Source organism: Garra rufa, chromosome 12 (assembly GCF_049309525.1).
Source record: "Garra rufa chromosome 12, GarRuf1.0, whole genome shotgun sequence".
Taxonomy (NCBI): domain Eukaryota; kingdom Metazoa; phylum Chordata; class Actinopteri; order Cypriniformes; family Cyprinidae; genus Garra; species Garra rufa.
In genome coordinates this window covers 31,119,189-31,137,336 of record NC_133372.1, presented here as the reverse complement: position 1 = coordinate 31,137,336, position 18,148 = coordinate 31,119,189, and the positions used below count along the sequence as shown (strand labels likewise).

The following is an 18,148-nucleotide window of genomic DNA, read 5'->3' as shown; positions in this document are numbered from 1 at the left end:
TCCTAGGTGTATATGACTTTCTTCTTTCAGACAAATACAATCAGAGTTATATTTTAAAAGATGTGCTGTGAATGGCTGAGATTCAATAGTCCAATAAACTGCATCCATCCATCATAAAAAGTGCTCCACATGACTCAGAGGGTTAATAAAGGCCTCCTAAAGTGAAATAGCATTCTAGTGTATGACGTAGGCATAGCGTAAACTCAGATGAGAATATGCTAGTCTTGTGGGAGCCACATATTTTTTACAGGAGCAAAGAGAGCAAAGTTTATTAATAAAAGCTCTAGAAAACCTATCTAGAAAGACCAACAAAGAATACATTTGGCTTTAATTTTTTTATGCAGATGACACTTGATTAAAGACATAGAACCTCTGCAGAATTATTTTTATTCACTGCAGCTTTCACTGTTAAAATCTAAATATATAATTTATTTTCTTGTAGCCATACTGTCTCTTCTATTTCTACCATATTAGTATAAGTATAGAAAGAGTCTTGTCTTACAAAGTTGGTTTCTAATGTACTCATAAACTACATGTTTTCTTCTAAAAAATAGCTTCCCATATGAAGCCTGGAAAAGGGACTGTACAAAGCTCTTATTTGTCGCTATTAGATTACAGTAGCATGTTGTACATGAAAGCAAATTCATCATTACTGAAATAGTAGGATTGTGTATATTGTGCTTGATTACGTTTTGTAACAAACGCTAGTTGATATACTCATCATTGTATCTTGTATGACTGTAGGTTGGTCCTCCTTATATCCAATAAGGTAAATGTATATGTTGTTACTTGTTGCAAAGGCACTATTAGGCAAAATTTCTACTTCTCTAGTCTTTTATCACATCACTCCAACAGAACATCTTTGCTAAATCAACTACTGTTATTCATTTGAATGTTCCTAGGAATCATGCTGCTGCTTTTTATTAATATTTGATCTATTTAATTGTATTTGTTGCTTAAATTGTGTATTGTGTTCTTTATGAAACTGTATGTAGCCATCTTGACCAGGACTGCCTAGAAGAAGAGCCTCTATATCTCAGTGGGACTTTGCTGGTAAAAGAAAGGATAAATAAAATAAATACATATCACTTAGAAATACTATGTTAAGTTGCTATTTAAAAAACGCACATTTCTTAATACAACAAGTACTGAAAATAGTTGCTTAATATTTGTGGAAACTGTGATAGATTATTATCTGGTAATATAAGAGAAAGTGCAAAAATGTGTTCTGCAATACTCACTGCAGCACGGAGGGCTTGGTCTAGGTCTGCAATAATATTTTCCTCATCCTCCAGGCCCACCGACAGACGAATGAGCGTATCACTGATGCCCAGCTCTTTCTTCTCATTGTCAGGCACTGAAGCATGAGTCATGCTTGCACTGGAAAACGGATATGGAGATGGATGAAATGTCTTCTCAAAAGACGTTTTTCCCAGATAAATCATGATAACACTGGACAAGATACGATATGTTATCACTGTCATTCTAGTTAATTACTTGTGAACCATAAATATCATAAACCTGTCTCAATGATGTTTCAAAAGACAAGAGGCAAACTCTTTAGACAACAAAAATGTTGTTTCTGCAATTTCTTCCTTTTTACTATAACATTAAAGCTCTCACGCCCCCTTGTGGCAAAACAAAATACGTTTTTTAGAGCTCGCATACACTTCTTACAAGCTAGCATTCTTGCATAAGCGTTTCACAAAAACAGAGAACATACTTAATGTTTGTGTTCTATATGTGACCATGGACCACAAAATCAGTCACAGGGGTCAAGTTTTGAGATTGAGATTTATACATTAAAAATGAGCTGAATAACTAAGCTTTTCATTGATGTATGGTTTGTTAGGATAGGACAATATTTGGGTGAGATATAACTGAAAATCTGGAATCTGAGGGTGCAAAAAAAAATCTAAATATTGAGAAAATTGCCTTTAAAGTTTTCCAAATTAAGTTCTTAGCAATGCATACTACTAATCACTTACATTTACAAAAAATCTTCATGGAACATGATCTTTACTAAAGAAAAATCATTTTGATCCATATTACGTATTTCTGGCTATTGCTACAAATATGCCCGCGCCACTTAAGACTGGTTTTGTGGTCCATGGTCACCTTTAAATAAAAATAAAACATTTTCAGTGATTTGGATGTACTTACGGGTGCTCTGCTAGACTCTCAACACCACCAAGACTATCAGCAAGTGCACACAACTGAAATACACAACACAATATACAATTCTTTAAAACCGTAAGATGTAAAACATTTTCTAACAACTTGAAGCTTCAAAGCACCTTCAGATTGCTGAGGAAAGCTGAGGTGTGCTCCAGTTTTCCTTTGATGTAGAAAGCGATCATCCCAGGACAGCCTGTGCACTGTCTCTTAGTCAGCTCATACTGAGGGTGGGATGGAAGACCTGAAGGTAAAAGCATTCAATTAAGTCTGACTGAAATATCAGTTAATTTTGAACAATTCAGTTCAATGTTGCTCATAGGTGGTGTTATACCAAGGAAGCACCTACTATTTTCAAATTTTTACATAAAAAATGTTTTTTGTTTTTTTTATACTTTATCCACCTTCTTTTCCCCATAAATAACTCCCTTTGGTTCTTAATACTGTATGTGGTTAACTTTGATTTGTGATGGTTGTTCATGAGTCTCTTGTTTGTTTTGAACAGTTAAACTGAGCACTGTTCTTCAGAAAAATCCTCCTGGTCCTGCAGATTCTTTAGCTTTCCAGCTTCTTTTGCATATTTGAACCCTTTCTTGCAGTGACTGTATGATTTTGAGATCCATCTTTTCACACTGAGGACAACTGAGGAACTCAAACACAACTATTGAAGCTATAAAAAGGTTCAAACTTTCACTGATGCTTGAGAAAGAAACACAATGCATTAAGACTTTTAAACAGGATAAAGCTGTCCACATTTTTTTTATTTTGTTGAAGGATAATTTTTTCCATTAAGTACTGCCCTTCGTAAGCAACAGAAGATACTATCATGTTTGCTGGAAGAAAAAATTTGCTACAATTTTCCTGATCTTTAAATTAAAAAAGGGTTCACCCCAGCTCTTAATACATCATATTTCCTTCTGTAGCATCAATGAATGTTTGAAACTTTTTTAATAGTTTGAGTCCCTCAATTGTCAGCAGTGTGAAAAGTTGGATCTCAAAATCTTACAGTCACTGCTGGAAAGGGATAAAATATGCAAAAATATACTAATATATATATATATAAAATAAACTTTAACAGAATTATAAGAATATGTTATAAGAAATGTTTCTTGAGCACCAAATCGTCATGTTAGAATGGTTTCTAATGGATCATGTGACACTAAAGAATGAATATTCAGATTTGCCATCACAGGAATAAATTGTTAATATTATATTCAGTTGGGTTTTCTGAGCAACACATGTGAAAATCTCCCAACATAAATTCTTATATAAACTAATAATAATGTCATAGACACCCGGGAAGATGACTTTGTCCACTCTGGGATCGGCCTCCAGAAACCGTGCCACAGCCAACGCATTCTTAAAGTGCTGCTTCATTCTCAGGTGGAGTGTCTTCAGACCCCGGTGGCACATATAACAGTCAAATGGAGAGGGCACATTCCCAAGAGCTGAAGAAATGCAGAAGAGAGATGAAAATAAACCTTACTTCTGCTATGCAGTTGACTCATTTTAATGTCATTTTACAGTCAGGGATAAATATGTAATGTATTTTAAATGTAATTGAATTGCTATAAGAACCTAACAAAAAGCACAAGGTTTAATCCTCACATCAGGACTGTAACAGTCTGACAAGTGGGAGGTATGAAGGTAATGAAGTTCATAAGGGATTTTACAAGGATTTTACATACTGTAAGTGCATAGCAATGAGACTGTAATAACAAAAAGCAAAGATAGCCAGCAGATATTAAAACAGTATATTACTTTCAACTGATGACAAGTAACTTTCTTTGAAAGTGAATGACGTACATTTTTTGTACCTTCTAAAATAACCCCTACAGCATAGATACAAGCACTTCATTCTTGCTAGAATTCTTTGCTCACATAGATATATCTGAATCTTGTGTGTGTGTGTGTGTGTGTGTGTGTGTGTGTGTGTGTGTGTGTGTACCTGGTATTCATCACGTTATGGGGACCAAATGTCCCCACAAGGATAGGAATACCAGTAGATTTTGACCTTGTGGGGACATTTCTTAGGTCCCCATGAGGAAACAGGCTTATAAATCATGCACAATGAGTTTTTTTAAGGAAGTAAAAGTGTGCACAATCTCCTGTGAGGGCTAGGTTTAGGTGTAGGGTAGGTGTAGGGCGATAGAAAATACGGTTTGTACAGTATAAAAACCATTACGCCTATGGAATGTCCCCATAAAACATGTAAACCCAACGTGTGTGTGTGTGTGTGTGTGTGTGTGTGTGTGTGTGTGTGTGTGTGTGTGTGTGTGTGTGTGTGTGTATAGAATAGTAGAGCCTTACCACTCTGCAAAAACTTAAGTCGTTCATAGAGGTCAACACGGTTGAGAGAAATCAGTCCCATCACAACATCGCTGTGACCTGGAATTACACCGGTAATTTTAGTTTTGATCAACAAACTTTCAGTTATATAAAAGGTGAATTTATTTGTTTTTACCATTCATGTATTTTGTTGCAGAGTACATGCAGATGTCCACTCCAAGGGCAAGGGGGCGCTGATCCAGAAATGAGAAAAATGGTGAAATATTTATATTATATCTAGTTTCTGTATGAGGAAACTCTATTCCTGCCCTGGAATTATTAGCATTGTGTGAAACATTAAGACTTTGTGTTTTCAGATTATATTGGGTGATGTGGTTAAATAATGTCACTGTTTGTACCTGGAAGTAGGCTGACATGAAAGTGTTGTCCACAACAACAGTTATGTCCTTGTTGTACTCATGGACAATATCTGCACAGCCCTGAATGTCCACAACTTTCAATGTAGGGTTTGTGGGTGTTTCAATCCATACCATCTGTAGAAATGAGAAATATTCAATACGCCATTTAAATTCTAAAAATGTAATTAATGTACATATAGTGTCCGGTTTTTAACTAATGCTTTCTCTGCCAAGTGTACCTTTGTATTTGGTTTTAGAGCTGCTTTTAGCTTCTCTAACTTTGTGAGATCAGCAAAAGAGACATCAAGGCTATATTCCGCAGCTATTTTTGTGAAATATTCATTAGTTCCTGGTGGAAAAAAAAAACATGATAGATAGGGTTGGGCGATGTCGACCAATTTGGCATCTTACGATGTCTAATGTGAAACATCGCGATGGACGATGGCATCGTCATCGGGGGGCGGGGGTAAGGGATGTTTGTTGTTAAATAATTCATTCGTAACGAATTGTAGCCTACCGTTTCCACCAGTGCTTAATTTGAGCCGGTTCCTGCTGGATCCTGTTCCGGAAAATGTCAGGCTTTGGATTTGTGTGTTGTATTTGTTTTTAAAGACCCGGCATTAACAAGTGCATTAGATTGTGACAGTGCGTGCGTGCATACGAGACAGAGCAAGCGCGGGTTTATGTAGATGTATTTGGAGGATGTGTGTTGGTCCTTAACATATTTTCGACCAATCAGCTTTTTTAAGTTCGAAATCGCTCTCATTGATTGCTTACTGCTTAACCAGGGAATGTTTAGACAGAAAGTGTAATATCAGAAATAATACCAAATCAAGCAAAATATTATTATGTATTAACATTATAAACACTATAAACATAGCTATAAGTTAGTTACCCTGACTCCAAAACGAATAATTTAAATGTAACGTATTCAGAACAGAACAGGAATGAAACAAAATATATAAAGTTAAGAAACCAAAACAAAGCAAAACTAAAAATAGCAGGCGTTGGGCTCACGTACCTCTGTAATTCGGCACAAATCCAAGTGTTTCCATATTCCCAATGTATTTGAATGATAAACTGTTATTTATAATGTATACTATAGGCTTTGTACTGTACGTTCGTATTTCGATGGAAAAAAATATATTCTCTTGTTTTTTGATCCAAGCTCGGTTCGTTATGGTAAAACCATGAAAAAGGCATATTTGGTGTAGTCTATTTAATATAATTTAATTAAAATTATTTAGATTTTTTTTTGTATGCCTCATTTATTAATGTAAACAAACTAGTTCACTGTAATTTGTATTGTGATCGCTAACAACTTCCTTGTTATTATTTCCTCATAATAATAATAATAATAAAATAAGTAAAGATGCGGAAATTGAAAGCATGCATTTCATTTGGCTATATTGTGTGATTAAGTGTGTGTTTTTCGCGGCGGGGGCGGGGCGGAGGATTGCGATGCCGGCTCAGAGCATCGTGATGTCTATCGGTCATCGGCGATGGACGATGGCATCGTCTATCGACCCAACACTAATGACAGACTCAGTAAGACTTTAGATATCAGCTCTCTTAAGCCCAATAGTCTAATCATTTTATTTTTTATTAGAAGCAGTAAGTCACCTCCATAAACATCATTCATGCTCACAATTCCATCCCCAGCCTTACAAAGATGTGTCACAGTCAAAGTTGCAGCCATTCCAGACGCAAGAGCAAGACCTGTTGGCAGACAGACAGAACTTTAGGTTTATGGCATATATGTGACCCTGGACCACAAAACCAGTCATAAGTTACACGGGTGTATTTGTACTGGCTACTTGTAATAGCCAACAATACACTGTATGGGTCAAAATTATAAATTTGTCTTTTATGCAAAAAATCATTAGGATATTAAATTAAGATCATGTTCCATGAAGATATTTTGTACATTTTCTAGTGTAAATATTTAAAGAACTTAATTTTTGATATGGATATAGATTGCTAAAAACTTAATTTGAACAAATTTAAAGGCAATTTTCACAATTATTATTATTTTATTTTTTTGCACCCTCAGATTTCAGATTTTCAAATAGTTGTATCTCATCAAACCATACATCAATGAAAAGCTTCAGATTCATTCCATTTAAAAAAATGGACCCTTATGACTGCTTTTGTGGTCCTGGGTCACATATAAGTCTTTGTGTTGGTCATGGACTCACAGTATTTTGCACCATCCAAAGCAGCAACTGCTCTCTCAAGACAGCTTCTTGTGGGATTTCCACACCTGCTGTAGTCAAAACCCTGGCAGAGAAAATATTAGAAAAAAAATGTAAATTCAAAATACTACACACAAATATAAAAAGATTGTATATATAAAATGTGCAATCTTGAAAAACAAAATCACATTTAAGATGTAAAATCATAGTAAACCCTGAGCTACAAAATCCAGGGTTCCTACAGGTTTCTTCAAGTTAAATTCAAGTCTTTTTAAGACCTTTTTAAGACCATTTATATAAAAAAATTAATACCTACTTCACTTCCTACCAGCAAAGAAAAACAAAATCCTTGAACTTGTGTTCATTTATTTTTCAAATGTGGAATGGGTAAAAGATAAGCCAAGCAGGTGCGAAAAATAAAAACATTTCACTAGGCCACAAGAAAGTTTGCCGAACAATGTTGTTTTTTAACATTAGCTAGCTACTTATTCCATCCTGGGAATATGGGGAACTGAGAGACCCCTGAACAATAAACATCGAAAATCAGAACTCAACAATAAATTAAATTAAGAAACACAGTCAACTCCTTAGCTCTTCACTCAGGGCAGCAATCTCTTTATCAAGGACAGCCAGTTCCGTCAACTTCTCCTTATGGCCTCTCCGCAGGAGAGAATGCCTTCATTCCCATTGTACCTAGCTGAATCCTTTTTTTTTTTGCATATGGTGCAAAAAGCCTCAAAAACGTTGTTGTCCACTGGTTTTAACCAATGACGTAAAGAGTTTTTATCCAGCCACGCTTCATTAAATTTACATTTCCCCATAACCTCAGAATGAAATTGGTAGCTAACTAACGTAAAAACAAACGTTAAAAATATAACGGCGTCAGTCAACCTGTCCTGTGGAATGCTGAGATTTTCCTTGATTTTTCGCGCTTCTACTTTGCTTGTTGCTTGAGGTCTGTGTTGTGTTGTGTTGTAGTCTATGGTTGTGATGCTGTAGCCCGTGATCTTCATTTACTGAAGGCATTAACGTTACGTGTTCGCAGTATTTTGTACTGTGACCCGGGGCTGCATTGCGTTCTCAATTATTGGTTCCGCCACTCTTTATTTATACAACGTCATTTAATCAAAATAATCGTGGTTGACAAATGAAACTTTTGAGGAAAATTACAACACGGAGAAGTTACATACAGCACAATTTTTAAGACCCAGACATCAAAATTCAAGACTTTTTAAAGTCTTTTTAAGGTATTATTTCCAAATTAATAAATTCAATGCTTTTAAGGCTTTTTAAGACCCCGCGGGAACCCTGAAAATCTCAACAGTACAGTTACTACTGTTAGTTTGTAATGTAACTTCTTCCCCAAGAGACATTTATTTACTTATACCACCTGGTTGTTCTCATGACTCATGATATAATCAGTCAGCTTTCAGTCAATGCAGCATCTTTGCTGGTGTAATCTATAACCCCTCTTCTGTAAAGGCATCCTTTTTTATTAAATCATCTACACCAGTTAAACCAGCTAAAACCAGCAGATTATACATTTTGCAAGCAGGGCAATTAAGCATTAGGCTACAATAAAGCCTTTCACTTCAACCTGCAGAGTTGCATACATTTTTTAGAATTGCATGGAAAAACAGTATGTCCAGCTATAAACTGGCTTTAAAAGCTGCTAGAGCCGAGTACATCCACCAACTCATAGAAAAAAACCAAAACAATCCAAGGTTTTTATTTAGCACAGTGGCTAGATTAACAAATAACCAAACGCCACCTGACCTAAATATTCCTGCACAGTTTAATAATAATGTCTTTATGAATTTCTTTACTAGAGTTGCACCGATTACAGTTTTCTTGGCCGATTCCGATTTTTCAGTAAGAGTGACCTGCCGATTCCGATTTTTGCCGATTCCGATTTTTTTTTAAGAACTGTAATGAAAGCATATACAGAAATATTTTCTTTAATTAAATTTATTTTATAATAAAATAAATTATTAAACATTACAGGATCTTCTTACAACAAAATAACTTTAACAACAAAATAAAGTGCTTTGTGCCTTCGAAAAAGGTATAAAATTAGTTCCTGTAACTAACATAGTATAGTTATACTAACAAAAATCTTTTCCTCGGTGTAATTTTTTTGTATTTTTTAATAAAAGAAATGAATAAACATTACAGCATCTTCTCATAATCAAATAACTTTAACAAAATAAAGTGCTCTGAGCCTTGAAAACATTAGAAATAAAATATAAGTAACAAAGCAGGCTTACTTACAAAAATCTACTTTTCTTCAATGAATTTTATATGGAATTTTTTTTTAAAACATTAATTACAGGATCGTCTCACAACAATAACTTTAATTTTAAAAAAGCGCACTGTGTCTTTAAACAGGTAGAAATAACAATGCTAGTACTAAATGCTATTACTTGAGCATAAATGGAAATTTTTTCTTGATAAAGAGAAGCATTTCTGCCTTGTCACCAGTTAATCCAGCGGTACTAGACTTCGGAACATTCATTCACATATTTGCGCCACCGCATACAGCGTCTTCACAGTGGCGCAGCGCAAATATGTGAATGAATGAAAGTGTAGTAAACGTCAACGGATTTCCCCTGCTCAGGGAGTAGGGAGCAATGAACACTTTGCAGGGACCATGTCAATCGGAACACAGTTCATTCACAGAGCTTACTTCTAAGGAGCGCTAGCTTTAGCCGCTGGTGAGTGATGGTTTTGATGATGGAAGTGTCTTATTAGGTTTGTTGTTACGAACGTTTTCGTGGTTGTTCCCTCACGTTGTATTTTGCCCTTATAACGGTTACAAACTGCGATCTTTGTGTCATCTTCACTCACACCAACGACATGTTTACACGCGACTGTTAAGTGAGATAGGGCCGATTGCAGAACAGCAGAACCATAAGTCACAGCAGTCACACGGCAGCAGCGCCGCGGCAGCAGGCTCAGCCGGTAGTGGGCGGAGTCTCCAACTCAGATCGAAAGTGTGTGAAAATAATTATCAACTTATATTTTTTCTTTTCCTTTTCTTATTTTTAATGTTGTTTCTTTATAACGTGTTGTATGTTATTTAAAAAAAAAAATAATAATAATAATAATAATAATACAAATAGCCTAATTTATTAATGATAAACACCAGAAATTGCACTTCTTATCTTTGTGAAGTGTTTCAAAGCTGTTAATGTTAAGTCAGTATTTAATTTAAAGTAAGTTTTTAATTGAAAAAAAAAATGTAAATACATATTTATAAATATATATATGTGTATTCGCGCCTGTTTAAATTATATATGTATTTAATCGCGCCTATTTAAATTATATATACGTGTGTGTAACATTTTTGTTGTCTTAAAAGATAAACAGTATAAACTGAGTGCAAAGCTTAAACAAAAAACAAAACAAAACCTGAGCAATAGAACGTTTTTATACAGTTAAACTATATTTTTACTTAATAATTTCAGGATTACCCATTTTTTTATAGTACATAATACCATGTACTATACACTATACGCATCATTAACTGGATTTTCAAAAAAAATATTACAAAAAACAAAAACAAATGTTATAGCACAGAAGGCACACATTTGACAACAATAATAACCACACATTACTCACCTAACTAAATTAGGTTAAACCTATGCAGTTAATCCTGAGGCATGTTTTGTTCACACACTCTTTAAGGAAAATGTCCATATCAATATCATCCTTAAATTCAAAGTGAAACACGAAGGACTCTTTGGCCAGCAGACTCTCATCATTTGTTTCTGCAGTTCTAAAAGTTCATTATGTTGCTGCACATGAAATATAACGCGGATAACATTAAATATATATATATTTTTTTTTTTTTTTTTTTTTATCAGGTAACACATTGATTATTTATAACTCAAACCCCTTTCTCCACCCGTCCGTTGATCGCGCATATCCGCCATGTTTGTAGTTTTTTTTTTTACACTTTTTATGCGTGTTTGTAGTTCTAATCGAATCTTCGTTCACCGCGTAACGTGTTGTGGGTGCATTGATCCGTATGTCGTATTCTGAAGTTAAGTAGTAGACCACCCTGAAATCTTTGGAATACTTTTTAAACATAATACGATTTGGGACATACTAATTCTATTTGCGAATACTATTTAAAACGCATAGTTTGCGAATTGGGACCTGATTGGGCCGCAGCAGGAGACTCCGCCCACAACCGGCTGAGCCTGCTGCTGCCGTGTGACTGCTGTGACGTATGGTTCTGCTGTTCTGCAATCAGTCATTATTGTGTTAAGTGAGCATGCGTGGCTGTGACGTAATTGCATGCGCCGCTGGCAATAAAAGGATCGGCTAGGAATCGGCAATAGGAGAAATTGACCGGCCGGTCACCGATCCGGGCCGATCATGTGAAAAATTGGCCGATTCCGATCACTAGCCGATCAATCGGTGCATCTCTATTCTTTACTGATAAAATAGACAACATCAGAAATACAATAACAAATATAGATACTACAGCTACTGATACTGCAGCATTAATCATTGCTGTGTCTCATTGCTAGTTTTACTTGCACTGTAAATGATTTCTGTTGTTTTCACAGTATTATTGCTGTATTTTCAGTGAAAGTTTACTGTAGAAACAGTTTACAGTAAGTTGCTGTCAATTTTATAGCTTTTACATCATTTTTGCTGTATTTCCAGCTTTGTCACCGTATAACCATTTACAGGAAAGTTGCTGTCAATTTATGCTTTTCTTTGGTGGGGGGAAAAATAATTACAGTAATCCTTATACTCCTGTTAAATTGATGACAGTAATATTCCAACAGACATGCCCGACAGAGGACATTTTTTGGTTTATTGAGGTTATTTCAGCTTAGGAATTTTATAATACATCGTTTCATAAGGTAACCCATAGATTAAGGCATTTATCCTATAGTTAAAAAAAGTTTAAATTTGCTTGGGTGTCTTTTTCTTTTTTTTTTTTTCTTTATGGTTGCCAGATTTTGTCACAAACACAACAAATCTCAAAGGTTATTATAGCCTAAAATGTTTGTTTGGGAGATGTAGTCCCATCCAATGATCAATAATATAGGCAATGTAAATAGATAAAAATCGATTTCCATGATTTATTATTATTATTACTATTATTTTGCTTTCGATTTACACACTTAAGTTAATTACATAAAGAGCGAATCGCACGGGATATACACCTGGCAACCAATCATCTAACCGTCAGCCGTCACACTCTTCTCGAATATTCCATTTCATCCTGACTGAGAGAGACTTCGGACGGAGCACGCAGAACCAGCAAGAACTAGCTAGGTAAGATGTAAAATTGTATTCAAGATCTTAAAAATGTGTATTTCGAAATGTTTCACCACTACAAATGTGAAGATATTCGTTTTACCATTAAATGTTAAGTATCCTAATCGGTGGTGAGTTTGATATAAAGGTAAAGTTAAGGTAACGTTAGCTTTTTAACGCGAACATTCTAGCCAGTTAGTCAAATAACTACTAGTTATCACAAGGTTTGATGTTTTTTTTTTTTAAGTTTAGAACAAAGTAATCGAAATGTTCTTGTTTCTGAACACTTGTGTGTAAATTACACCGTGTGCGTGTTGCCTGTCGCGATCGAGGCCTCATACAACAATATGTTAACATAACGTTATAACATAACCCTACCGGTAGCAAGTTATGTTATAGGGCCTAACGTTACACGAATTGAATGGACAACCACAGTGTTATTAGTCATATTATGCATTTTATAACGTTAGTACGATGCACACTTAAAGTGAATACACAGGCAGTGATAGTCCCGCCGAATGAATTCCCGAGTCTCGGCATCCTCAAACTTTAGTTCGATTTTGCTCATTCGTTTTCATTCACTAGCCTAATTCAAGTGGACTGTATTAGTTTATTAATGTCTGGATAAAACCACTGCCAACGGTCTGCGGTTAATTTAGTTGTATATTTGATATTAGTTTGATATTCACGAAAATGACCAATATAGCGTTAATCCCCGTGGGGCAGCGCCAGAGAATTCTTAACGCAGCCACGCAGGTGCTAAGGGGGTGCTAGATCATTAACGGGGGAGCTGCGTAAATTGAACAAGCACAACATTAAACATTCAATAAAATTTCGACACCCAGTTTCGAGGGAAGACGCAGTTTCGGGGTGAAGGGCGGAGTGAGAAAATAAGGATGCATCAATTTGTGTATTGGGAAGCACTCATGCTCTTTGCACGGCACCAATCGACATTTTAAACATCAGATTTTTTTATTAGCTCTATAAATCAATTAAAAAGTCTAACCTTTTCTAATTTTTAGAACAATTCATAAAAGTAATCCGTGTGTACGTCTATGCAGTGTTGAATATGTTTTTCATTTCTTTCAGTGTGTACAGTTGTTTAAGATTTCAGTGTGCTGAGGATGAGTTTCGCTCCTTCATTATAAATAGAGGTAAGTCATTTCAGTTATTGAATAATGCACTAAAATTCATAAAAGTAATCCGTGTGTACGTCTATGCAGTGTTGAATATGTTTTTCATTTCTTTCAGTGTGTACAGTTGTTCAAGATTTCAGTGTGCTGAGGATGAGTTTCGCTCCTTCATTATAAATAGAGGTAAGTCATTTCAGTTATTGAATAATGCACTAAAATTCATAAAAGTAATCCGTGTGTACGTCTATGCAGTGTTGAATATGTTTTTCATTTCTTTCAGTGTGTACAGTTGTTCAAGATTTCAGCGTGCTGAGGATGAGTTTCACTCTTTGCTTGGCCCTGCCAAGTCTGGAGTGTTTCTACTTTAAATTTTAATAAAGAATTTTAAACTGACTTCTGTGTGTTGTCATAATTGACGTAACATCTAATAATCAGTAATATAACTGTCTGAAATATTTTTTGCATACGCGCCTTTGGCTTTCATTCTTTTAAGCGTGTAACAGATTGCAGTTGGTTATATGTTGTGTGTACATATATATATATATATATATATATATATATATATATATAAATACCATAATCAATTATACTGCATAGTAACTTTACAGTATTTTAAAATACAGTGCAAAAACAAGCACTGTAATTAATTTTACAGTATAAAAATGCTGTAATTTATTATACAGTATGCTGTTAACTATTGTATTTTAAAATACAGTGCAAAAATAAGAACTGTAATTAATTTTACAGTATAAATATACTGTAAGTTAATATACGGTATGCTGTGAAGTACTGTTGTCAGATTTACAGTAATTTTACCGTGGAATAAAATACTGAAGCTTGCTGGATATTTGTTGCCAGTAAGTTACTGTTGATTTTACGTTAAATTTTTTACAGGGCTGCGTTCGACACTAATGTCTCGTTTTACTAGTACTTATGTGCATTTAAATGTCTGAAACCTAAAATAAGCGTTATTTGGTTAAAAACACTGCAGTTGTGATTATATGACAAGCGCAGAGCTCGTCCGTCCCTGGCTCAGCGCTAGCCAGCGCACCAAAGCGCAGTTTGAATTTGTCAGTTGCGTGACGTCACCGAACGTTCTAAATCCCATATGTGGGACCGTACTCCCAGGGGCACAAAAATTAGAATCCCATGTGGGACCGTACCGCTCAGAGGGTTAACAAACATGCAGATAATTAATAGCGCGTACAATGCCCAGTCAGCAAATTTAACCTACTACATCATTCAGCTTGAATGTCTCAGTACGTCTGTCATTTCACGAGCGCCTACCATTTTCATCCTCCCCTATTAGTTCAATAAATTAGCCATTGTTTTGGTTGTGGCCCGCCATGTAATGGCTTGGAAAAAATCTGGCCCGAGGCCAAACATAATTGCCGACCCCTGCTATAGATCATGACATACTCATATGTCATACTCGATTACAAAGCTATACAAGTATTCAAGGGCAGGCTTTAAGATGGTTCAGATCATACCTGTCCGATCGCTACCACTTTGTTTATTTAAACGGGGAGTCATCGCAACTATCACCAGTAAAGTATGGAGTGCCACAAGGATCTGTCCTAGGTCCTCTGCTATTTTCATTTTACATTATACCCCTTGGTAATATTATTAGGGAGTATGGGATTAGTTTCCATTGTTATGCTGATGATACTCAACTATATATTTCAACAAGACCAGATGAAACTTCTAACTTAGTAAAGGTAACAGAGTGTGTTAAATATGTGAAAGACTGGATGACCAATAATTTTCTACTATTAAATTCAGATAAGACTGAGATATTACTTATTGGACCAAAAAACAGTACACAGAATCTCTTAAACTGCAACTAGACGGATGTACTGTTATTTCCTCTACAGTCAAAAATCTGGGTGTTATATTAGACAGCAACCTGTCTTTTGAAAATCATATTTCTCATGTTACAAAAACAGCATTCTTCCATCTTAGAAACATTGCCAAGCTACAGAACATGTTACCTGTTTCTGATGCAGAAAAGTTAGTTCATGCATTCATGACGTCTAGACTGGACTACTGTAATGCACTACTAGGTGGCAGTCCCACATCTTCAATAAACAAGCTACAGGTAGTCCAAAATGCAGCTGCTAGAGCCCTTACCAGATCAAGAAAATATGGTCATATTACCCCAATCTTACAGTCTCTGCACTGGCTACCTATTAGGTTCCGTATTATTACTTACAAAATATTACTTCTTACCTATAAGGCCCTTAATGGTTTAGCTCCTGCATACCTAACTAGTCTCCTACCACGCTACATGATCTTTATACAATATATCTTTACTTAATATTCTAATGATTTTTGGCATAAAAGAAAAATCGATAATTCTGACCCAATGTATTTTTGGCTATTTCCACAAATATACCCGTGCTACTTAAAACTTAGCCTGGCTATCACCAGACCACGTTATGACTTCGTCATGATTCGTGGTCTGGGAACCACATGTTCATTTACTCGTATTTGAGGCGTGGTTTACGAATGCCCAGAGCCTTTTATTGGGCGATACGAATGTCTATCAAATGCGCCTGTGCGTAGCTCATAGCCAATCGTTTCAATTATACCGGATGACGTATGTAGAGCGAACGCCAAAAGTTGCTCTTTATTCAAAATAAACTTGCGTTCTAAACAACTTAGAACACTATACGCCATGTCTACACCGGACGCGACAGTTGCCGTGCCGCAACAGCTAAAGTATAATAGCTCAAAATCGTTCTAAGGCCCAGCATATTAGCGTTAGCCGCTTATGCTAACGATAAGCTAAGTTAATAACCAACTGCTAAGGTGAGTCGCATAGAAGGCGTCATCGTCTTGCTGCTCCCTCCCCGTTCTGTGATTGGTTCCCTATCTTAGGTGAAAATTAGGTCCATGGTTTCCAGACTGACTAGAAGCGTGAATAAAATCGCGCTGCGCAAGGCAGTATGGGGACACCCAGGCTACTTAAAACTGGTTTTGTGGTTCACGGTAACATCAAATAACGGAGTAATACGATACAACAATTAGCCTAATATTCTCAATATCATGCCCTTACAAAATATATTAAATGACTTACAGCATGTTTTCCCAGAGATAGTTGTTTAAAGGTTGTAGACAATGAAATAGGAGGCACTACGGCCCTAGATTTCCACTGCTCCGGTTCTGAACCAGCATGGATCGCATTTGTACCGAATGATTTGAAGACGGGCTGGTAGCCATCTGAGCTGTCGTTCTGCATGTGTGAAGCCATGTGTGCGATGAGATAGCGAGTCCCTCAAGTCAGAGAAGAGTGAACAGCTCTCTCTTACAGTAGTGTGTTAAACTGGTTGGAGCAGCAAAAACTTTTCTACACCAATCACTTTATGTGGAGAGTAACGGAATGGAGTGGATTGGCGATGACGCAAGAAGCGTAGTGGGTCAAGAGTTCAGCGCTAATGACGTTTTTGTTTTTTTTGTTTGTTTGTTTGGTTGGTTGGTTTTTTTGTTGGCACGTACAAACCTTAACGGCATATTTAAACAATCGAAAAAAAGTTGCAGTGATTTTAGTTTGGGATGACGCCAAAATTCTTGTACGATTTCACTGGAGAAACAGATTTCTTCTCCTGATTAAATCTTTCATGTAAGAAGCTGTTGAATGGATAAATGTCAAAATTTAAATGTCTATTCTTTGAAATTGGTTAAGCTTAATAATGCTTTTTTTTTGCACCTTGTTCACTAAATTCTTGAAGAACAATACATTTTCAATATCACATTAGGGCTGACAGATCACAAGGAGACTTTATCACTAAGAAAGGAACTGAACCACTTCAATTTTAGTACACCATTTATCACAGCAGGGTAAAATGCTCTTGATCCATCTTGGACAGTAAGACACTGCCAAATTATTTCAATTTTTTTTTTTTTTTTTTTTGCATTTATCAGCATTTCTATGGATGTTTACTTTTTTCTTATTTCTTTGTTTCGGATGACTGTATTAGTTAAATATTAACTTATGTTTTAACCTTTATGTTACTGACTGAGCGAGCTGGTTGATCATGAAAAGCAAGAATCACACACTTATTAATGTTTAATAAAACACCTAACGCTTTCAATAATTCATTGATTCAATCTAGTGTTGTAAAAAATTACAAACAAAGTCGTCATCTGCGACTGTATTTTTAAACTTTTTTTGTAAATTTATTTTAATTTTAATTTTTTATAAATGTCTATTGTCTTTCCTGAAGAAACAACAATAAAATCCAGCTAACTGAGTAATCCAAGTGTAAAGAACATGCCCCTGGTGTTGTTAGGTTTTTTACCTATTGCTTTACTCCTAGATTTAATCTTCTTTTTATTAATAAATTCTACAGTTGTGTAAAGTGGTGGCTGTCAAATGTAGTGGCCATCTGCCTTCACATTCATCAGGTGTCATATTTCAGTCGCTTCCATTAAAATAAAGTGTGCTGGATAGAATTTCTTGAGCTGTAATAACAGGATTGTGTTACCTAATGAATTATTTTGACAATTGGTGAAATAAATCAAATTATTAACCAATGACCTTTTCTGCACTATATGTAATTGTACCACATCGAAACCTGTTAAAACAAATTGTAACACCAGACATATTGTTCCCATGACTAAACAAACAATATTTGATCACCCCATTGATAACTTTAGAAATTAACATCTATCAGCA

At 35.6% G+C, this 18,148-nt stretch overlaps 1 protein-coding gene across 3 annotated transcripts; it reads right to left on the bottom strand.

The window, feature by feature from the left end:
- Positions 1–915: 915 nt before the first annotated feature.
- Positions 916–16,852, bottom strand: LOC141346519 (cystathionine gamma-lyase-like). 3 transcript variants are annotated; one of them, XM_073851404.1, is made up of 12 exons: positions 16,550–16,852; positions 7,061–7,142; positions 6,486–6,581; positions 5,102–5,211; positions 4,863–4,997; positions 4,640–4,697; positions 4,486–4,563; positions 3,471–3,623; positions 2,298–2,419; positions 2,164–2,216; positions 1,242–1,380; positions 916–1,050 (listed from the first exon to the last, which is right to left on the bottom strand). In XM_073851404.1, the coding sequence occupies exons 1-12, from the start codon at positions 16,721–16,723 to the stop codon at positions 1,030–1,032; spliced, it is 1,221 nt and encodes a 406-aa protein (XP_073707505.1). In that variant the 5' UTR covers positions 16,724–16,852; the 3' UTR covers positions 916–1,029. The 3 variants fall into 3 exon arrangements, with proteins under 3 accessions (XP_073707505.1, XP_073707504.1, XP_073707506.1); XM_073851403.1 differs by having other exon boundaries at positions 1,022–1,380; XM_073851405.1 differs by lacking the exon at positions 5,102–5,211 and having other exon boundaries at positions 1,022–1,380; positions 6,511–6,581.
- Between the last annotated feature and the right edge of the window lie 1,296 nt (positions 16,853–18,148).

What these genes read in the sequence shown, in the direction of transcription:
- LOC141346519 (XM_073851403.1), bottom strand. Translation starts at nt 16,723, where the DNA reads ATGGCTTCACACATGCAGAACGACAGCTCAGATGGCTACCAGCCCGTC. An exon ending in TCATGTCAGCCTACTTCCAG is followed by an intron (nt 4,698 to 4,862) that starts GTACAAACAGTG and finishes TTTCTGGATCAG; the next exon opens with CGCCCCCTTGCCCTTGGAGT. An exon ending in ACTTAAGTTTTTGCAGAGTG is followed by an intron (nt 3,624 to 4,485) that starts GTAAGGCTCTAC and finishes GCATTTCTTCAG; the next exon opens with CTCTTGGGAATGTGCCCTCT.